This window comes from Saccostrea cucullata, unplaced genomic scaffold, assembly GCF_032062105.1.
Source record: "Saccostrea cucullata isolate Sc308-1 unplaced genomic scaffold, CSIRO_AGI_Scuc_v1 ctg13165, whole genome shotgun sequence".
Classification (NCBI taxonomy): Eukaryota; Metazoa; Mollusca; class Bivalvia; order Ostreida; family Ostreidae; genus Saccostrea; species Saccostrea cuccullata.
This window is the reverse complement of record NW_026927367.1, coordinates 2,856-25,817: the sequence shown is the minus strand read 5'-3', so window position 1 is coordinate 25,817 and position 22,962 is coordinate 2,856. Positions and strand designations below refer to the sequence as shown.

General features: G+C 33.1%; 1 protein-coding gene and 1 long non-coding RNA gene across 2 annotated transcripts; one reads left to right on the top strand and one right to left on the bottom strand.

Annotated features, from left to right (window-relative positions):
• The first annotated feature begins 14,251 nt into the window (after positions 1-14,251).
• LOC134274243 (uncharacterized protein K02A2.6-like) lies at positions 14,252-15,037 on the top strand. Its single transcript, XM_062756503.1, has one exon. It carries the CDS (start codon positions 14,252-14,254, stop codon positions 15,035-15,037), a length of 786 nt encoding a protein of 261 aa, XP_062612487.1.
• A 5,576-nt stretch (positions 15,038-20,613) lies between these two features.
• On the bottom strand, positions 20,614-21,915 carry LOC134274242 (uncharacterized). Its single transcript, XR_009993580.1, has 3 exons — positions 21,850-21,915; positions 21,177-21,247; positions 20,614-20,728 (listed from the first exon to the last, which is right to left on the bottom strand). It is a non-coding gene; the product is annotated as an uncharacterized LOC134274242 (long non-coding RNA).
• Between the last annotated feature and the right edge of the window lie 1,047 nt (positions 21,916-22,962).

Here is a 22,962-nt window from a genome sequence, read left to right as displayed (position 1 = left end):
GGTGATACTGCTGATTTAGTTAATAAATACGCATGTTTCCTAAAGTTTTTATGCATTAATGAATTCATTTAAAACAGAGAAAATGTTCATGAAAAGTTTGAATAAATTCTGTGCACCGGTAAAAAATAAATTGCTAAAATTCCGGGACCGTCGGGCGTCAGGACGACTATACCGCTTGCTGATAGTATGTTGAGTTGTCGATCGTATCTTTTTCAGTGTATGACGCCACATAAAAAAAATGAGTTCCATTACGAAAAACTTTTGAGGTTCTTTATAATTTAGTTTTACTTTGAACGAATATTCAAAATAAGATTACTTTATCATTATTACATTTACTTACATTTCAAATTATGAAAATTAGAAAAATTCAGGAGAAAATGACATGAGCTATTTGTGGCGGATGTTTATGCATGTTTTCTGTTGAATATCATCGGAGTAATTCAGCTTACACAGTAGCCTCGCTTTCGGCTCTATATAATCAACACAAATTACTGCGCATGTTAAATACGTGATGACCATGGGAGATTGAACATAGTTCAACTCCCAAAAAGCTGCAATTATATTTAATGCATATCTCTTAGGAAAGTACATGTACACATGTTTAAATTAGTTTTACGTAACAAATAATAGTTTTAACATTTAGAGTAAGCCAATTTCTAGAGTCCACACTTAACTATTGTTCCTATTTTGAAATGAAAACAAGGTAGATAAGATAAATGTACCATTGTTAAATGTATTAAAAGATATTCTTAAACAACACAATAGACAAGGCTTAAGAATCTTAGAATAAAGTTTCCTGTGAGATAGATGATGTATGACCATTTAGGATGTGTACATTTTTCTCATCAATGAACTACAATTATTAATTTCATAGCTCCTTCTTTTAATGTATCTGTAAACACCAATTACGTTCTTGTCCCAGAAACCAACCCAGAGGAGATGAGTTTTGTTGTCATAACTTAGGCTGTGTGGTCTTATTGCTGGATTTCCCCTATTTTTAGCCATGTCAGAAAGCTTCCATCCTTGTCAATCACCTGTATTAAATCAGTGTTAGAATCACACATCAGGATATTTGACAGTGCGTCAGAACATATTCCATATTGATGTAGTCGTGAACCAGATGGAAGTCCTGTGTAGGAAAAACGATGCCTTCTGCACGATCTGTCACAACTACCTGATTAATGCCTGACATAATAACATCCCCATTGCGGTTCTCCGTGATGTACCTAGGTTCACTGCACAGTTGCTTACCCTCGTTGTCATGTTCTATCGTCTGTATGTGGTGTCCTTTGTTATTGTAACGGTTTACTTTTCCTGCCTTTTCACCATAATTGCTGGGTTAGACTTATAAATATAAACCAAGAAAACAAACATGTGTCATTAGAACATATATGGAACAACCCACACATAATGATTAACAGAAAATCTTTTTTCTGGAAAAGCTATTTTGATAAAGGCTTTGTCTTTTTAAATGACCTTTTTGATAATGATGGTAACTTTTTAAGCTTGGATACCTTAGTTAACTTAAAAGTGAAAACAAATTTTGTTGAATATAATGGTCTTTAGAGGGCTTTATTAAAAAGTATTCTAGAATAGAAGACATTAAAAGATTAAAGCTTATTGGACCAAATATTCCAAATTCAACTTTTATGTTTTATAGAAGTAATAAAGGGTGTAAAGATATGTATAAAATATTTATAAATAACAAGAGAGAGCGAATCAGTTCTATTTTAAAATGGAATGAAAATAATGTTTTCTTTGATGAAGCAGATTGGAATAAAATATTTGAACTACCTTTCAAAATCACTCAGGAATCCAAATTTCACTGGCTCCAATTTCAAATTTTACACAGAATTATTCCAACAAATTATCTTTTTAAATTGAAGTTGATCGATTCACCAGCTTGCACTTTTTGTTTAAGTGACATAGAAACAATTGACCACTTGTTTGTAGGATGTTTCAAAGTAAAAGATTTATGGTGTAGGATTGAAGAATGGGTTTTGGAAAAATTTGAGATACATTGTAGTTTTGATAAAATAGCAATACTTTTTGGTAAATACGAGAACAGAAATATATGTGTGACAGACTCATGTTTTTATATATTGTGCACATGTGCATAGCAATGCACATTGCATGTGCATTTATTCATTAATTTAATTATGTGTATGTTTTTACTTGCAGCACACTTCTACAGCTGAATTACATAATTATTCATTTGAACTGTAGTTAAGTGTATAGATTTTTAAATTATTCTATTCCAGAGAGGTCCAGAGTTAGCCTCAGGGCGCTAATTATATTCTGGCCATAGTCATTTTGTATCTTTTAGTTTCATTGGTTTTTTAGTGTTGTCTTATGTTTTCCTATTGGTTTTTGTATTTCCCTCCAAGTTTTCTTTGTGTTTTTGGTTAATTCTTGCTTGGTCTTGGAAGGTGATGGAAGTATCGTTTAGCCATTGAGTTTATAAGTTTTATGATCTGACATTTGACATAGAGACCAACACTTCCTCTTGCATGATATTGAGATATTGAGGTACATGCAGCTTATATGCTGTTGAATTTGACCCATTCCCATTGAATGGGTTTTGATGACGATTTATCTTATTGATCCATCGTAATAAAAGATACGTCTTGTCAACTCGAACCAACAGCCTTGTTGTCTATCATATAACATTATCACAAGTCTGTTACATATGTAAATTACAAAACTTGATAATTCTTACTGTAAAGCAATTTATTTTTGCTAGTAAATATAAAAGTGTTCCAAAATTAAGTATTGATATGCTAATAAAAAGGATTATAGACAGAATTTTTATAGAAAAGGTTCTGTTATTACAAGGTTGTAAATATATGGAATATGAAAGGCACTGGCAAAAAATCTGTGACGTACTTTGAAAAAAAATTATCTATTTTTATGATGATATGTAATTATATGCTAATTCTAAGGAATACATTTGTTAATTACAAAAATTTGAATACATTTCTCTACTATTGCTGACTCCCCCTTTTTTTCTTTAAAGAAAAAAACAACAAAAAACTTTCATGATTACAAGTGAACTTTGTACTGTTTTAAACGAATGAAAATACCAAGAAATTTACCGTGTATATGTATATGTGTTTTTATGTTTTGCTTATATATATAGTTTGCTTTGTATACTTTTGAAAGTCAATAAAAAAATTTTTAAAAAAATTTAGAAAAATACTTGTCAAATTCCGTACTACTAATCCCGTCTACTAGTTGAGCTGGGAAGATTGGCATGTATATCATTAAATGAAAGATTATGTACATTTTGTGATGCGAAGCATCTTACTGATCAATTCCATTTTATACTTGAATGTACTGCACTGTCAAATATCGGGAAATGGTATATTAATGAATATTACTTTAATAGACCAATTATTTTGAAATTTTCCCAACTGATGACAAAACAAGATGCTATGTCACTGAAAAAAACTTTGTATGTTTATATTAAAAATATTTGATTTAGTCTGACCTCCATTTTTTTCTCCCCTCATTTATTTCATTTTTTACATGTATAATACTTGTTTAGTCCTTTTTTTCCTCTTTTCAACATTACCATTTTCTGATATGTACAGCATACACTTAAACCTCTGACCTGAATATATTTATGCTGTAAATATTTTTTCATTGTCCTCATGTACCATGTATTTTAAATGGTTTTTAGAAATTCTTGATAGGGACGTTAAACAATGTACTATTAATCAATCATGGACTTTGATATTGAATACTATTCTTTATCTCCATGTCCATCATCAGTCTATATTTTTAAACAATGAAATGGAAATATGAGGAATCAATGCCTAGTAAACATAACATGCCAGTGCATCAACAATAGTGGAAAAGGTGAGATAATTTAATTATAAAGGTTTAAAGCTAAAGTTGATAACCTGGCATACAAAACCGGCTAGACAATGATTTCTTAAATACGTCATTTTCGTAACAAAAACGTATCTAATGTATTGTGATTGAAAATTCAAGAAATTTATTTTACAATGAAAATGCACTTTTATTAACAAATGGAGTTTTATATACAGAATTAAGATATATTCATACTTATATAAAACCTAAGTTAAACCGCCCTCATCCCTACTCTGTAACGCCTGGTTCCTTCGGCCATGTTTAGTCATTGTCTTCTACAGTGTCTAACAGATAGAATAAGGCAAGACTTTACTGTGTGTATGGTTGTGTCAGTCAAAATGTCGACCTCTCATCCCCGTCCTAAGCTCTCCCTCCATATGTCTCAGAGAATCCAAAGAGAATATTCTACTTCTGAATTTCACTATCTTGTCTTCATTCAGTGATTGACAAACAAGAGCACATGAGACCGCAATAGAAACTTAATATTACCGGAGAGCTTCAGGTCTATAAAGATCGGTATAATTAATATCATGTGTGATTCACCGAGACTTTTTACACTTGTAAGTGGCAGTTAAAGTTAAATCTGTATAAATCGAATACATATCAAACGCAAAATAAAACCAAGTCTAGAAAATATGTTAATTCCCTCATAAGGGGTCTGGCTTATCACAACCCTGCATTCTATTGGTGCCAAAATAAAGAATTTTTAATTGCTAATATTGTCCCCCCCCCCCCCCACAAAGGATGACTTTATGAAACTCTGACACATTTGTTTGGTAGTTTTTAGATAAAAGTTTACAGAAAGTATGTCGAAACTTAACAATTAGAGGTATTCAAAGGAAAGAATTGTATGTCATAAGGAATATACTTTTAAAATACGGATGTCCTTAAGTGCTTATTTTCAAAAGATATGTCCAATGTCAAAGTTTTTGTGATTCACACTTCAAAGATAACTGGTCCTTAAAAGTCTCTTGTAACACTGTTGACGGATTGATCAGTTCCATAACAGACATCAGAAATCCGGCGCCATTCAATACACAACTATCTTTACAGTAAAACAATTTCTAAAAAAAGAGGCCAAAAATGATAAAAGGAGCCGGGTCTTCCAAAGGAATTAACCCCGCTCTGAGGGGGGAATTGTTACTGTGGTTCTAGATATAAAATATTTTAGAGCCTGGTTTTAAGAGATTTCCCTTCAGATTCCTTCAGGTAAAATATCAGAAAAAAAATCAGTGCACATATTCTTATCAGTTAGTAGAGAGGTATAAGAGATTTATGAATGATGGCACTTTTAAGACGGTTTATGAAGAGGGACGCGTGAAGTGGTGAGTAAAGATTTATATTCATAAGGTATACATTAAGAGCTAGTCAGTACTGTTTGCGAAGTACTTCAAATTTTGCCGTAAATGCTTATAATAGGTAAAAATTTCCACTCGCTTAAATTCAATTAATGTTATGCAGACCATGGACAGCTCCCAGCACTTTTCAAAATGTACACTATATAAGCAATACATATTCCAAATTTCAGCTCAAACAAAATATTCTATGCCCTTTTGATGTAAATGACGAATACACTCATCGTTTTAGCGATATTCTCAACATTCCCTATCCATGTGCAGCTTCAATGCTACTAGATTAATTCATACTCTTTAAAATACAATAAAATTCATACTCTGGCAATAATTGATAGAAGTCAGGATAAAAGCATTAAAAACTGTTGTTAGTTTTTAAAGGAAGACATTTCTTGATTTTGTGCAAAGTAAATGAATAATATGTTATATATTGGAGGACCGAGTCTATATGGTCATGAAAATTCAGTGTTAAATCTATAATGAACACCAAAGTAGGTTTTCTGTTTCAACATGGTTAAGGTGTTAGTCAGAGACTTGTTCACTGAGGTATAAGGATTATTTAATTTTTATTTCCTTTGTTAAGTACCAATCAGCATACAATTTCTTTTAACAACATTAAGAACCATTTGATTTTCTAAACGCCATTTTTCAATATTTACTAAATCAGAATTTAAAGTTGTTTCAACACTAAATATATTAAGGATCTCAACAAATATTCAAATATTCAGTTGATATTTGAATATAAATTCATGATTCGAATATTTGTGTTGAAGTATACAAGCATTAAAAAGTTAGGAGAAAAAAACTAGCAAGTTTTATTAGAAGTTGAATCAAGTCTGTACAAAATAATAATTAAAAAAAAAACACTCCTCTTGGATTACCTTAAAGGTGTGAAAAGTGTATCGATCAGAGTAATTTATTAAATTTGTTAACTTAATTATTGGTATAATTATAGTTTCCAGTAGTAACAATCAGCTTGTTTTGTTGTAAGGACCCAGTGTTACAGTAATACAGTAAACACACGGCCTTCTTGTTTATGTAAATATAGTTAAAAATCATTAATTATTGTAAAATTATAATTAGCAAAAAGTAATTGCTTTTAATATTTCACCTTTAGATAATTGTTCTGTTTGGTAAAAATTTGTAGGAGTTATCAGTTTAGACGTTGGTAAGACGATCAATTAATCTGGAACATACTAAAGAATATTTTGAATTTTTCAAAAACAACCATTGCATTTTGGATGTACAATATTCAATACTTTTTAAAAATATATATATAACTGTGGTGCACTTTCTGAACTCTATATGAGTTTTTATTTCAAAATAATGGCATAAAACCTATACTGCTTAACAGAAGAGTGAAAATATATATTCAATAATGCAACTGCAGCAAGATTTATATTTATTTATCGAATATTCGAATATATTCGAATATCTCTATCGAATAATCGAATATCAATTATTGACAATTTTGACATTCCTAATTTATATATTATTCTCAGAAACATACAGAGTTGCATCATCAGCGAACATATCCATATATGAATGACTTACATGTAAAGGAACGTCATTGATATACAACAAGAACAATATGGGGCCTAGTATAAATCCCTCTGACACTCCTGTTGTGACGGGTAAAGCATCAGAAGTTGATCAATTCTTACACATTGTGTCCTATTATTCAGATACGAGAAAAACGATTTAAAAGACAATTTATCAAATCAAAATTTTCATTCTTTACTTTTTCTATAAGATTTCATGACTAACTTAATCAAAAGCTTAGATACGGACGTTAAACAAAATAATATCAATCAATCATGGACTTTGATATTGAATACGTTTGTTATCTCTGCATCCAACATCAGTCTACATTTTGAAAATCATAATTAACATTTCTTTTTAACACTGAAATAGAAATATAAGGAATGACTGTCTAGTAAGCATAACATGCCAGTGCATCAACAGCTTAAAAACTTATGACTTTTCAACTTCATACACAACAATTCCTCACAACAAATTAAAATCCAGGCTTTTTGATATCATTGCCAGCTGCTTCTTAGATAAAAAAGGAACTCGTAAATTTACTTACCACGTCATTGGTCATTTGCAAAATTATTTTGTTAAAACAGATTCTGATTACAAACATAAATACTTCTGAGTTTCTGATTGAAAATATCTATGTGGTTTTTGAAGACCAGGTATTCCAACAATCTATTGGAATTCCCATGGGTACAAATTCAATTCAACTCGACATTTAGATATATCGACGACGTATTGTCAATTAATAATGATAATTTCCATTCCTACGTCAATACGCTATATCCTGGTGAGCTTGAGATAAAAGATACAATAGGAGTCCGACACTTCTGCTTCATACTTGGATATTTTACTTGAAAAAGACACTAATGGTAATCTAACAACCAAGCTATATGATAAACATGTTGACTTTAACTTTTCCATCATCAATGTCCCTTACTAATGCAGCAATATAGCTTCATCACCTGCATACGGAGTATATATATCTCAGTTGATTCGATATGCAAGAGCATACTTTACGTATGAAAATTTTTTTAAACGAGGTAAATTATTGACAAGCAAGATGATGAAACAAGAAAATAAACAGTCTCGCTTAAAGTCATAATTTCGTACGTTCTATGGTCGATACAATGACCTTGTCAGCAAATACAATTTATCATTGAGTCAAATGCTGACTGACGTTTTTCATACCAGTTGTTAGTCCATTATTTATACACTGAATTGACGACGGAATTTGCTCCCGTTATTTCCTGACCATGACAACGAGCACACAGCGGGTGTGACTTGTTGGCATGGGTTGGTCACTCCTCAATGGCACCTGATCCCACTCTGATGTTTTGGAGGTCCGAGTTTGCTCTCCTCTTATTTTGTATATTGTTTAATGGACTTTGAGATTGAATACTGTTCGTTATCTCCATATCCTTCATCAACAATAGTGGAAAAGGTGAAATAATTTAATTATAAACGTTTAAAAAAAGTTGATGCCCTGATATACAAAACTAGGTAGACAGTGATTTCTTAAATAAGTCATTCCAGTGCACTTGTAGACATGACGTCATTTTCGTAAAAAAAACCACATTTCATGTGCTGTGAAAGACAAATCAAGAAACTTATTTTACAATATTTACATTCAGTATAATTTTCCTTATCAAATCCATTAGAAATCCACGACGTTCAAATTTCTATAACACACGCGAAACCTTGTCACCGCGCGTTAGAATACACAGTAGGAACTATATGCATTTTCAATACTCTAGAAACATCAAAATGTAAAATGTTTTATTTCAATTTAATGAAAAACTACAACCCTGAAAAATTAACGTAGAAATTAACGTAATGTGCGTTAAGAATTAATTTGTCACTTTTTTAATCGCAATGTTTGATTGCGTAATTTAACTTTGCAACGTCACGTAACGTCATCTGACGTCACAAACGGCTCTTGCGTCTATTAACCACGATAGTTTTGAAGGGCGCTAAATTCACATTAAATGTTAACGAAATAAGCAATTATGCAGAATGAAAATTGGAGAATGTAAATATAAGCATTGAATTCATATTTTTGGCTGTCTTCGATCCTATAACACACCTGGCCGTGCCGACAAATTTATCATACCGCGCTAACGCACGGTATTCAATTTGTCGGCACGGCCAGGTGTGTTATAGGACCGAAGACAGCCAAAAATATGAATTCAATGCTTAAATGAAAATTCACTTTATTATCAAACGGAAAATTATATACAAAATTAAGATATATTTATACTTATATAAAACCTTTTTTAAGGCGCCCCATCAACATTATGTGACGCATGGTTCCTTCGGCCATGTTTAGTTATTGTCTTTTACAGTGTCTAACAGATAGAATAAGGCAAGACTTTACTGTGTGTATGGTTGTGTCAGTCAAAATGTCGATTTCCCATCCCCGTCCTTAGCTCCCCCTCCATATGTCTCAGAGAATACAGAGAGAATATTGTTATTCTTACCTTCACTATTTCGTCTTCATTCAGTGATTGACAAACAAAGAGACCGCTATTGAAACTTAAAATATTCGTAATTGTCTTTTACAGTGTCTAACAGATAGAATAAGGCAAGACTTTACTGTGTGTATGGTTGTGTCAGTCAAAATGTCGACCTCTTATCCCCGTATTAAGCTCTCCCTCCATATGTCTCAGAGAATACAGAGAGAATATTCTACTTCTAACTTTCACTATCTTGTCTTCATTCAGTGATTGACAAACAAGAGCACAGGAGACTGCGATAGAAACTTAATATATCCGGAGAGCTTCAGGTCTGTAAAGATCGGTATAATTAATGTCGTGCGTGATTCACCGAGACTTTTTACACTTGTAAGTGGCAGTTAAAGTTGAATCTGTACGATATAAATCAAATACATAAAACGCAAAATAAAACCAAGTCTAGATAATATGTTTATCCCTCATTAGGGGTCTAGATTATCACAACCCTGGGCTTATCAGTGCCAAAATAAAGATTTTTTAAATGCTAATATTGTGCCCCCTCCCCCCCCCCAAAAAAAAGTATGTCTTTGTGAAACTCCGATACCTTTGTTTGGTAGTTTTTGATAAAAGTTTACAGAAAGTTTGTCGAGACGTAACAATTAAAGGTATTCAAAGGAAAGACTTGTATGTCCTAAGGAATATACTTTTAAAATATGGATGTCATGGAGTGCTTATTTTCAAAACATATGTCCAATGTCAAAGTTTTTGTAGTACACACTTCTAAGAAAACTGGTCATTAAAAGTCTCCTGTAAAACTGTTGCCGAATTGATTATTTACATTACAGATATCAGGAATCGGGGGTCATTCAATAAACAACTATTTTAAATCAAATAAATATCTTTAAAAAAGAGGCTAAAAAGATATAAAGAAACGGGTCTTCCAAAAGAATTAACCTGGGACTGAGGGGGGGGGGGGGGTTATTACGGTGGTTCTAGATATATTAGAGCCTATTTTCTTTTATTTTAGTGCCTGGTTTTAAAAGATTTCCCCTCAAATACCTTCAGGTAAATTATATTAAAAAAAAATACAGTGTACATATTCTTATCAGTTAGAAGAGGGGTACATGTATAAGAGATTTATGAATTATGACACTTTAAAGAAGGTTTATGAAGAGGGACGCGTGACGTGGTGAGTAAAGATTTATATTTTTAAGGTATACATTAAAGCAATATAGGCTGCATACTTTAAAATTTTATTTTCCTGTTAAAATGTGTTATTAAGATAAATTTGTAACGTGCGAGTACCCATTATTGCCGAGTACCCATTATTTCCGATTTTACGTTTTTACCGGTGATATTTCAAGTCTTTTAAAACGCACAAAATATCAGTCGTGCGACAGGACATGCCATAGAACTTTACTGACAGAATCAGTCATGTTTTGGTAAAAATCAAATGAATATTTTCCTGCATACAATGATTCTAAACTAAATTATCTGAGATAATATTTCTGCTTGCAGTATTTCACGAAAATTACGACGAGTACGAAGCGTCTGCTGTATGACGCCATTTTTGTTTTAATCGGGAGCGGATCAAAATCCACCACACGCGCCTGTTCTAAATAAATCTGCAATGGGTTATTTTTATCGATTTATTTTTGCTCATATCGCTTTAAAATTATATGGACAACTTTTTAAATTACATAACAAGGTGGAGTGACTTATTTATTATTTTTGATTAAATAAAAAATATTTATAAATGGTAGGGATGGGTATCGCCAAAAATTTCGTATCGCGATATATCACAATTTTTTCCCACAATATCACGATAATATCATGCTATTTTTAAAAGCAGTTTTTACAATGATTTTTGTATGAAAAGTCATAATTTTTCTAAAAAATATGCTAGAAAAACAAAATTTTACTTTGTTGAAATTTTTATATATATAAAATCAATTATGTTTGGATGGTAAGATGCCGTTCTTTTCACCTATCACAACATATTTTATACTTTCTGTAATTGTAATTTGAAAGATTGAACAAATAAATGAATAATTTCTGGACTTTATAATATTTACCTAAAGACCAGTATTTAGGTGTCCATATCATGATACGTATCACCCAACAAAAAATCGCGATATACCGGTATATGGATAAAATCGCACATCCCTAATAAATGGGAATATGAGAAAAAAAAATACACAAGTTCTGGATGACATGAGAGTACAAAGACATATCCTGGATTCATCCTTGGAGAAACAATATATTCACTTAATAATTTTTTTTTCAAGCGACCACAAAAATATTATAGGAAATGAGATTCTATTTAGGATGGGGATGCAAGCTACTTTCCTTCAAAGACCCTTTTTACAACTTTTTACAACTCCAACTCATTTTATAGCTGCAAAAATTGGAAATGTAACCCTGGGGCTGACGGGTCCAAAGCCTCTAGTCAAACACTTTAAAAAACTAATGGTTTGAAGCTGTTTTATTTGTTTATCTTGCGACTTGTAAAAAAGAAGGTAACAAGATAACACCCGTCCCAATGGTTTAGAGAGTACCTTCAAAGTAAGCGAAGTCAAAATATTGTTTACAGTTTGTAAAATTTTTAATACTAGTACCTGGAAATCAAATGTAAACAATGCAATTTTTATCTAACAGTCTCTTTCTGAAGGGGGAAATAAATTTTTTACTAAAATAAATTAAAAAAAATGCATTGCCAAATATATTGTGTACGTGATATATTAATTTAGATTTAAAAAAAAAAACAGGAAGACATAGAAAAAAAATACCAAACCAAAAAATTAGATTTGCATTGCAATATAATTTTCCTGAGTGGAATTAATGTTTTTTTTTTATTTAATATTCAAGAAGGTGGAATGCATGTTCAACTGATAAATCGCTGTGTAGAATGCAGAAGAATTAGAAATACATGTATTTAAAAATTTTAATGCTTATGATAGATATAAAAATCCTACTTACTGAGCTTAATTTAAGTGGTATGTAATTATAGTTCACAAACATTTTTTTCTTTTTAGTAGTAACAGAAAAGACGAGGAAACAAACACATGCTAGAAGTTTTTCATTTACAAGCTACATCAACATACATGTGTGCAACAGAAAATATTCAAATCCAACTCATATCTCTTTAATTATGAAAATAATTGAAAGGCCTAATATAAGGAATCACTGTCTAGTTAGTTAGCTTCACTTGTTATGCATATTATCCCACATTGCCAGCTATCGTTGATGCCCTGGCATACTCTAGTAACTTGACAGTTATTCCTTAAATAGCTATTGAAAATGACTGCCTTAATTTTATATACAATGGACACATACTTTTCACAATTTTAGAAGCAAATGATTTCAATTACATAGCCTTAAACTTTTAGATGTACAATTTACATTTGCAACTTTTTGACTACTCAATGTATATTATAAATTGAACTTTATTTATGGAAACATTTTTTAATCTAGATGAAAATAAAGAAAGGTTCCTTCCATTTACAGTTAAAACATTTCTTTAAATACTCCTATATATTTTTTTAATTCTTCACATAAAACTGTCAAGCTTTAGTTTAGCAGCCATAGGCAGAGGTTTGTGTAGTATATCTTTCCGGATATAATTTATGTGTACGTATTGGTTTTGTATGTTATCGGTGTTCATCAATAAAATGTTACTTCCGGTAATGGTTTGGTCCTTGCAGCAAAGTAATTTATCTAGTAATTAGACACCCTTGTATGAATATACAACACATGGCGACGAGATAAAGTTAGCAGAAATTTTCGGGAAATTCATTGTGTGTAAGTGTTCATTATTGTTGCATAGTGCGCAAGTCTGAATTTTGAATTTCACTTTGCACGAGGTGACCCGAATTTTCTCAACAATATGGCAACTTCACTGATTGGGAAAATAGATACATTCGATGACTCTAGAGAAAAGTGGGAATCTTATGTAGAAAGACTAGAACAATATTTCCTAGCAAATGATGTTGATGCGGGCAAACAAGTACCGGTGTTATTGAGTGTAATCGGCGGTCCGACGTACAGTTTACTGAGAGATTTGACTGCGCCAGCCAAACCAGCCGATAAAACTTACCAGGAAATTGTCGACATCCTGAAGAACCACTTGAGTCCCAAACCGATTGTTTTAGCAGAGCGATTCCGTTTTCACAAGAGAGACCAGAGTCCTGATGAGAGTGTGAGAGACTATATTGCCCAGTTACGTAAATTATCAGAACACTGTGCATTTGGAGGTGCTCTGGACGACACATTGAGAGACCGTTTGGTTTGTGGACTGCGCTGTGAGAACACACAGAAGAAGTTACTCTCGATAGCCCAACTGACATTGAACAAAGCACTGGAAATATGTGTTGCCATGGAAACAGCCACTAAGGATGCTGCTGAACTCCAGAATAAGCATCGTGGATTAGCATCTGTAAACAAGTTTCAAGTAAGTCAGAAACGCCCAGCTAAGAAACCACCAAAAACAGAGACAAAGTGTTATCGTTGTGGGAAAGAGGGCCATCAACAGCAAGACTGTCATTTCAAAAACGCAAACTGTAGGAAATGTGGGAAAAAGGGACACATTGAACGCGTTTGTCGCAGCAAGAATAGCCAGTCACGACAAAAGTCGCAGAAGGCACACTTTCTTATGGAAAAGAGTGATGATGAGGAGTACATAGCAAGTTTGGAAATTCATCAAATGAGTGGAAATTCCAAAGAAATTATTTGGATACAGCCAAAAGTCAATGGATTGGATTTAAAGATGGAGCTCGATACTGGATCCGCTCTCTCTATTATCAGTAAGGCAGAGTTCGTGAAGAATTTCAAAGGCCTAAAGTGGGAAAAGAGTGACATTACATTAAAGACATATTCAGAAGTTATAACTCCACTTGGTTTTGTTCAAGTACCTGTAGTGTTGAAAGGGACAGAAGAAGTGTTACCTTTGTACATCGTCCATTGAGGTGGACCACCGTTACTCGAACGACAGTGGATGAATGCCTTGTGCGGAAGCAATGAACTGATAGACTTTCCATGAATTATGTAGACTCTCAGGCAGTATCACCTCAACAAGGGATTCAGAACATTCTTGAGAAATATCAGTCAGTTTTCAAAGAAGATCTTGGTACTTTGAAGAATATAAAGGCCAAATTCTCCCTAAAACCTGATGCAAAGCCAAAGTTTTGTAAGGCTCGACCTGTGCCACATTCACTTAAACCAGCAGTGGATAATGAGCTAGATAGACTTCTCAGCTTAGGAATCCTGGAACCAGTGGAGCATAGCGAGTGGGCTACTCCCATAGTCGTGGTGCCAAAGAAGGACAACACTGTTCGGATATGTGGTGACTTTAAAGTAACGTTGAATCAGTGTATCAATGTAGACCAGTACCCGCTTCCTCGGGTAGATGAAATATTCTCAAACCTTGCAGGAGGAAAACACTTCAAACTGGATCTTAAAAATGCATACCTGCAAATGGAAATTGAAGAGGATCACCAGAAATACCTCACCATCAATACTCACAGAGGATTGTTCCGTTTTAACAGGCTCATGTATGGAGTGACATCTGCACCAGCAGTATGGCAGAGGGCCATGGATCAGGTACTGCAGGGGATCAATGGAACACATTGCATGATTGACGACATGATAATAACTAGTTCGACGACTGAGGAGCATCTGGGCAATTTAGAAAAAGTTTTGTCCAGACTGCAGAACTTCAACCTGAGAGCAAATATCAAAAAATGTGACATATTTAAAGACAGTGTAGAATTTTGTGGTCACAAATCGACAAAGATGGCTTACATAAAACAGAAGAGAAGGTGAAAGCAGTGATGGAAGCTAAAATTCCAGAGAATGTGACAGAGTTACGTGCATTCCTTGGGCTTGTGAATTATTATGGAAAGTTCATGCCTAACTTGTCTACTGTTTTGAGACCTCTACACAAGCTTGTAGAGAAGGACAGGAAGTGGAACTGGACGAATGAGTGCCAAACAGCGTTCGGAAAAGTGAAAGAATTGATGAAGTCTGATCAAGTTCTTGCACACTATAATCCTCACTTACCGATAAGGCTCTCTTGTGATGCATCACCATTTGGACTTGGAGCGGTGCTTTCACATACGTATCCCTCAGGAGAAGAACGTCCAATAGCAGTCGCGTCTAGAACTCTAAATAGTGCCGAACGGAACTATTCACAAATAGACAAGGAAGCCCTTGGAATAGTGTGGGGAATCAAACATTTCCAGATGTACTTATATGGACGCCATTTCTCGCTCATTACTGACCATAAACCCTTGGTATCGATATTTCATCCGCAGAAAGGTATACCACTTACTACTGCCGCAAGACTGCAACGGTATGCACTGTTCTTTTCAGGATTGGATTACTCTATTGAGTATCGGAACACAAAACAACACGGAAATGCGGATGGATTGTCTCGCCTACCATTAGCTACAGATGGCCGAGAAGAAGGGTTGGAGTCAGAGATGTTAGATGCAGCACATGTATTTCACATGACACAGTTAGAGGCATTGCCTGTTTCAGCTAGTGAAATAAAGCGTAAAACTGCTCGAAATCCAGTGTTATCTCGGGTATACGATGCGACCATGCGTGGTTGGAATGATGCAACGGATGGTGACTTGCAACCATATTTCTCACGCAGACAGGAGTTGTTTACTCTAGGGATTCCGAGTCATCATCCCAGAACCACTTCAGAAAGGAATTCTTGACATGATTCATGAAGGACACTTGGGGGTGGTGAAAATGAAGGCAATTGCTAGGAACCATGTCTGGTGGCCCGGTATTGATGCCAGTATTGAGGAGTGCGCAAAGAAATGTAAAGGATTTATGGACCATCGCAATGTAGCACCGGAAGCACCCATCCATCCCTGGGAATTCCCCGATAAACCCTGGCAAAGAATTCATGTGGACTTTGCAGGCCCATTCTTGGGAACAATGTTTCTGATTGTTGTAGATGCCCATTCCAAGTGGCCTGAAGTGTTCAAGATGAACAAGACTACATCGACACATACCATTGAAGTACTCAGAACTCTATTTGCTAGAAGTGGTTTACCTGAATATTTAATCAGTGATAATGGACCACAGTTCATTGCAGAAGAGTTTCAGCGATTCATGAAATCAAATGGTATACGTCATTCAACCTCATCCCCTTATCACCCAAGGACAAACGGCCTTGCCGAACGATTTGTGCAGACCTTCAAGAGCGCTATGAAATCTGTCAAATATGATGAGGGTTCCATTCAGAAGAAACTTTGCATTTTTCTGATTGCATATCGGAACACTCCACACTTTTTCTCATGGTTTATCATATTCTGGTTTGTAGAAATAAATTGAGTAAAATTCCAGACGTCATATATGGATAACTTGTATTTTGACTGAAAATATAGAGTTTTTATTTTCTTTTTCCGCAAAAAACAGCTGTCAGCTGGGTTCTGTATGAAAATGGTAGTGCTTACCTTTGCATCGAAAAGTGTCCGATGCATGGTTAATTTGTGTCCGATGTACGGTGAAAATAGCATACTAGTAAAAACCAGCTCTAATAAGAATTAAACAAACATTGAAGTGAAATTTAATCATAATTTATGTAAAATTACCAATCCCTGACAAAATTCACCAAAGTCCGAGTCGTCGAAATTAAAAGAACGATAACTCTAAAAATTGCAAAATCATAAATTTCGGGTTATTCCCCTTTGATGATGTAAAAATATAGCGTAACTTCAAGGCCATTTACGGGGTATTTCTATCACAACATGATAAACACAATCGGTATCAAATTTAAATCTTCGTCTTCATGACAGAAACATATAAATACAGAGAACTCTTAAGTTGAAAGAGAGTTTATTGCCTAAAGTTGTCCGAAGCAAGGTATGTGTCCGATGCATGGTGAACTCACCCTAATTCATCAGTCTACATGTCTGAGATCGAATGTATGGTGAGCTCGCCCCATTCACATTATTGCTAATACCATATTATAAAAGACAATTTTTTTCGGGCTAGTGCATTTTTGGCAGGGCTGACAACTTTCACTAGCAGTCAGCCCTGCATGTATAGCTAATTTTACAGCGAGTTTCAAACACTGCTAAAACTACTTCAAACATTCGTTAACAGTACATACTGAAGATTAGTTGTTTAGAACTTTGAATATCTTTAAACACAATTGTAACAGAAAATAAAAATCTACTACTTGACAGATCCATAGGACCTTTCCCGGTTAATATTATTCTGTTATGGACTTCATAAAGATCAATAATATATATGTGGTTTTAAGGACTCATGGCAAGTGATATTGATCGAAAACACAGGATGTCATAATTATTGTTTAAATGATACCGTTATACCTTTGCACACCTCTCATCTTCCTTAAAGAAGCTCCTCTTGAGAGTCACAACATACTCTGCCATCTTGTGCGTATATTCTGGAAACCACCAACTAGTCTTATGACACTTGTCTTATTCCGAAAACTTCTGAATTCACATGAAAAGGACCTTCAACAAATATAAAGAATCATGATAAATTCTTGAGCACATATAAAGTAAATAATTATACCTTCACTGATTCCACATAAGTGTGACTCTCAGTTGTAAAGTTTATTTTCTTCAAGATTGATAGTTTCTTAAAGATTTCCTGCACTGCATGCAGTTTGTTGCATAATGGTTGGGATGGGGGAGAGGTCTAAGTGATTTGTTTCATAAAAATATCAAAAACTATACCTAATTCAACAACATTTCATATTAGTTATTATCATTAAAAAAATCCAAGTAACACAACCTCGCTGAAGAAGTGACACCACAATACAAAACCTCCACACTTGTAGTTCGGGTGCATTATATCAGGTTCAGGTCCGTGGGGGTGGGCTGGGATTTTTTCTATATATATATATATATTTTAATGTGCAAGAAAAACATAATACCAATACTTCTTCCTATTAAAAAATATCAAGATGACACTGACCAATGACATCCATTCACTGCCATCGTTGTGGAAGTACGCCATGGGGCTCAAGCCTCTCGGCTTAACCACGGAGATCCGCCAACCATGTTGGAAGGAATATTTGAAGGCTGGTTCACAAGCAAAATAATCGCAAAAACTGGTTAAAAATTGTTTGCAAGAGCTCTGTAGCCGATGAGTCATATACTTCTCTTCTTATTATCTGTCAAAATACTGCGTTAACTTGGAAAAAATAGCGCTGAGGACATTGTCAGTTCCTATAAAGCTGCAAAGCACATATTTTGCGCACGAGGTCGTAGCAACATCGAAAAAAAAATAGGTCACCAAAAATTAAAATAAAACATTAAAATTGCATTTCTAATTTAAATAATTTTACATTGGAGACATTTTTCTGTCTTTTTTGTCATGGATTTAAAAATAGTTGGTTTATTTAGCGATTAGTTTGTGAATAATGAGGAAAAGATATAAGCAGCAATAATGGGTACTCTACTTCCTGTTTACCCAAGGTCATGGACGGGGTTTATGTTTAGCCCGAAAGTAAGTGGAGATGGACTTGGCTCAAATGAAAAATATATCGCATGTTAATTGAATGAACATTGCAGAAAAACATATAGAAATTATTTTAAATAAACTTATATTTTGGACATGACAAAGAAAAATGTGGTATTTTTCGGCAATAATGGGTACTGTGACGTTATGTAATTTAAACCCTTTTCATAAATTCGACTAAAATGAAGTATTAAATTGTTTCAAAAGAAAAACTTCGACACAGGAAAAATGTCCACATGTGTTACACATATGTTAAACATGTAAAACACATAAAAAGAGCACACATGTATAGGGTGTTTATTTTTACACATGTTAAACATATGTTTCACATGTGTTAAACATTTGTAAAAATAAACACATTGTATATTTATACATATGAAACATGTGTTAAACATGTGTTTTATATATGTTATACTTTATATGTGAATTATACATGTATAACATTACTGTTGTACTAATTATCATTTTTATACTTTTTCATGCCTCGCAAGTGAGTTAAGGCTACATATGGAGGTATATATGCAAAATATCTAATTAAATTCCATAACTGCTCTACCTACCGCACAGAAAATGTTAAGACTTGTTTTCTAATACATTCTTGGTACCCACGACATGCGATAGCTAGTACACATTATGATGTCATTGACCTCTACTACACAAGTTTATAAGAAACATCAACAAAATCGCTTCGGCGCAAGGGCATACCTTACTTTGTTTTACAGAAACAAGGTATAAAAAGACGCAGGATATTCAAAGGATTTAAGATATTGCTGCACAAATGTCGGCACTGCAATTGTTTAGTTACTATTCGTGCAGTTTTAAGTTTAAACAGGGTAAAAATTCACAGTCCAGTGTAAGTTTCCTAAACTTTTTATCGATTGAGAAAGTACATAGGATTTGTGCAGCAATTTTATTAATTTTAAGAACATTCTCTTTAATATTATACATTGTTTATTTTAAATTAGATATGATATGCCCTTGCGCCGACGTGATTTTGTTGATGCGATTCATTACCTTGAATGGTAGAGAACAATGACGTCATAATATGACGTCATAATGTGCACTTGCATTAATAAATTGTGGGTACTAAGTATGTATAAGAAAATAAATTTGAACTTTCTCTGTACACAAAATATACAATTTATGAATTTTTATAAGCTCATTTGCATAGAAATATCCATATTTAGCCTTAACTCACTTGCGCTGTCCACATATGTGAATCATATGAAAAGGGCAGCATTTGTAAATCATATGAAATTGTTACATGTGTTCTATTTCAATACTTATCACAAGGAAAAACACATTCTTGTACACATTTAAAAATCAGATATTTCTGCTTTAGATGAAAATCCATATTCCAATGATCTATCTTCATGGGTTAAATATTTGAGAATAAATATCTTAAAATGCTTACACAACTTTTTTGATAAATTATTTTCATCAAGAGAAATAACTTATTTTTCAGTGTACTTTCGAAACAGGGAAGTATACAAACAAGTCAGTAGCATTTGTCAATACATGTATTTTACATATTCTAAGTTGAGTACAAATTATAAGATTTCCACAAAATGATTAAATAGTTAAACAGGCATACATGTACAAATGAATAACATAATTAGTCCATGTACTTGTTTATTAATATGATTTGACATGAAAGTGTCCAAAGCAAAATTGAAATATCACATATAACATTTGTCATGTATTCTCTATTGTAAATTTATGAAAAATCAAGTTATTTGATATTACAGCATACAAATAAGAATGGGAATTAAATCTTTGCAGGTCAAATGCAGACAAGATTGTGTACATCCTCCCAATTTCATAATTATTTAATATATTTTCTTCTTCTTTTTCCTTCTGTATCTTTCAGTTTTCTTCAGTTGTCTTCCCTCTGATCTTCCATGAGTTTGACCTTTTTGAACTCTGTTTGAACTGTACCCAAAATGCAAATCCACCATTTCTCCCTTTCCTGAACAATTTCTTTGTGGCACAGAATGGTCTCTACAAAAATTTCAAAAGTAAAAATAAAACAATTCTTAAATTACAAAATCAATTCTACAAGTAATATTAAAGTTCAGTAAACAAATGTATGCCCAATTCACCAACACAGATATGATACGAGATAAAACCAATGTTATATATGTTATACTAGTTGTTTTGTGGAATCATATGATGTAATTTGCAAGACAATTACACTGTTGGAAGATATGTTTCATAATAAAGTCATAAAAAGCATTTTTTTTATTTTGACAATTAAATTTGGAATGTTCAAACAGTATTATGATTCATATTGCCAAAAATTAAGAAGATTCTGACACAAATATTTTATTTTTGAACCAAAAATACTACAGAGAAGTAGACAGGCAGAAAAACAGACAGTGTGATTCCACAATATTCAAAACATTGTTGGGAAGAATATAACAAAGTTTATTTAACAGTGTGTAGTTACCTTAATTAAGCTTTTAAGCAAGTCTTGGATCTTGGGATTTATTCTTATGAGACGCTGACTGTATATTGAACCTGTAAAACAAATATTCATGCAGTAGATATCTTCTAAGCATAACTAAAACTTAATTAGACTACAAAACTACAACTACAAAAAAAGAGAGAGTACATGTTTGTAGGTTCTTAGTAGTCTATGTTCTCTAATGTTGGAAAAAAAATAATAAATGTCAGTTACATAATAGATTTAAATATCCAATGGATTAGCTAGCTGATGTACTTTCAACAATCAACAAATATGCAGATGTACTTCTACCTTGAAAGTTGGATGTCACTGTTATTATTAATGTTTAACTGAAATTCAAAAATTCAATTACCCCCCCCCCCCCCTTCTGAAGTCATTTACAGTACATGTACCTGTTTCATAGCTTTTAAAGCAAGCAAATTCTATTCATACTTTCCATATTTTAAAAGTGCACTGGATTAAAACTGTTTCATAATATAGAATAAAATTATTGTAGCATTGAGTTGGACTTATTTTTTATAAAGTTATGCAAACAATATAATGTAGAATTATAATTCAATAAAGGAACAAAAAGAAATTATCAAGAAATATTTTGTCATGAAGGAGTCATTACAAATGTTTACTTTGATTTTTTATTGCAAGTATTTATTTTTACCTTTAATATTGCGATGATGCAATCATCTGTCAAATAATCTTTAGGATCAATCGCCAGTCTTGTCAGCTTTGGGCTTTTTAGACGCAGCACTGTGACACTGAACTCAAGTTACTGCATGCATTTATAGGCCATAAAAACAAACACTTGTTATTAAGTTGATGAAAGAATCGACTTGACAGCCATCTCAAACATACATAAAAACGAACTGACAGTCACAATGGTTTCAAGGTTTCTACTTTCACTTTCATATCAGTACGTAACAAAAGGAAAACCAATAGGGCCTAATACCTTTAAAAATAGCCTAACATTTAATGTTTACGTTCATTCAGAAACAAATTTATCCAAAATTACTTACCTGTATACAAATTATAAAAAATTGTAATGCCTTTAGCCTAACATGTAACCGCTTACATCCATTAAGAGACATTTTTCTCCAAAATTACTTACAGATCACTTTCGTTAGGTTTACGAAATGCATGACAAGTCACAATGATAAGAGTATTACATGTACATAGAAAGTTCATACGCACCTGTAACTATAATGAAATGCTATTTAAACAATATGAATTAAAAGTCTTTAAAAAATTGGTTGGAGATCACTTACCATTCCAATACACCCAGCACGTCTGCTTCAGCAGTGACGTCAAAAATGGCGTACATTTTCATCCGATAAAAAACATGTGGTAGTATCGATCCTTTATAAATTATTTCCATTACATTATTTATTTAACTTAAAGTTAACTTACTTCTTTACGTAATTTCTTTATCTTCGTATTCGATTTGTTTATTCATGAAACCGGAAGAGAGTTATCTTTTATTTCCAAACGTATTTTATTTCGAGACTTTTCATTGGTTACTTCTAAATTTATAATCAAATCACATTACGGCTTACTTTTACTTTTATTCTATTGTTAAGAACAGTATTTAAACCCGAGCACAGCCGTGCTCTGGGCTTCTACTGAGCCAAGCCTTGCATCAAGGTAAATATCAGGAGTTGCCTCACCCTATTTTCGAAACTAAATTTTGATTATTATTTCTTTATTTTTCTAACTTAGTCCTTATTTTTTTCATTTAGTTATTTTCCTCGAAAGCCACATTCATTCCCCGGGAATA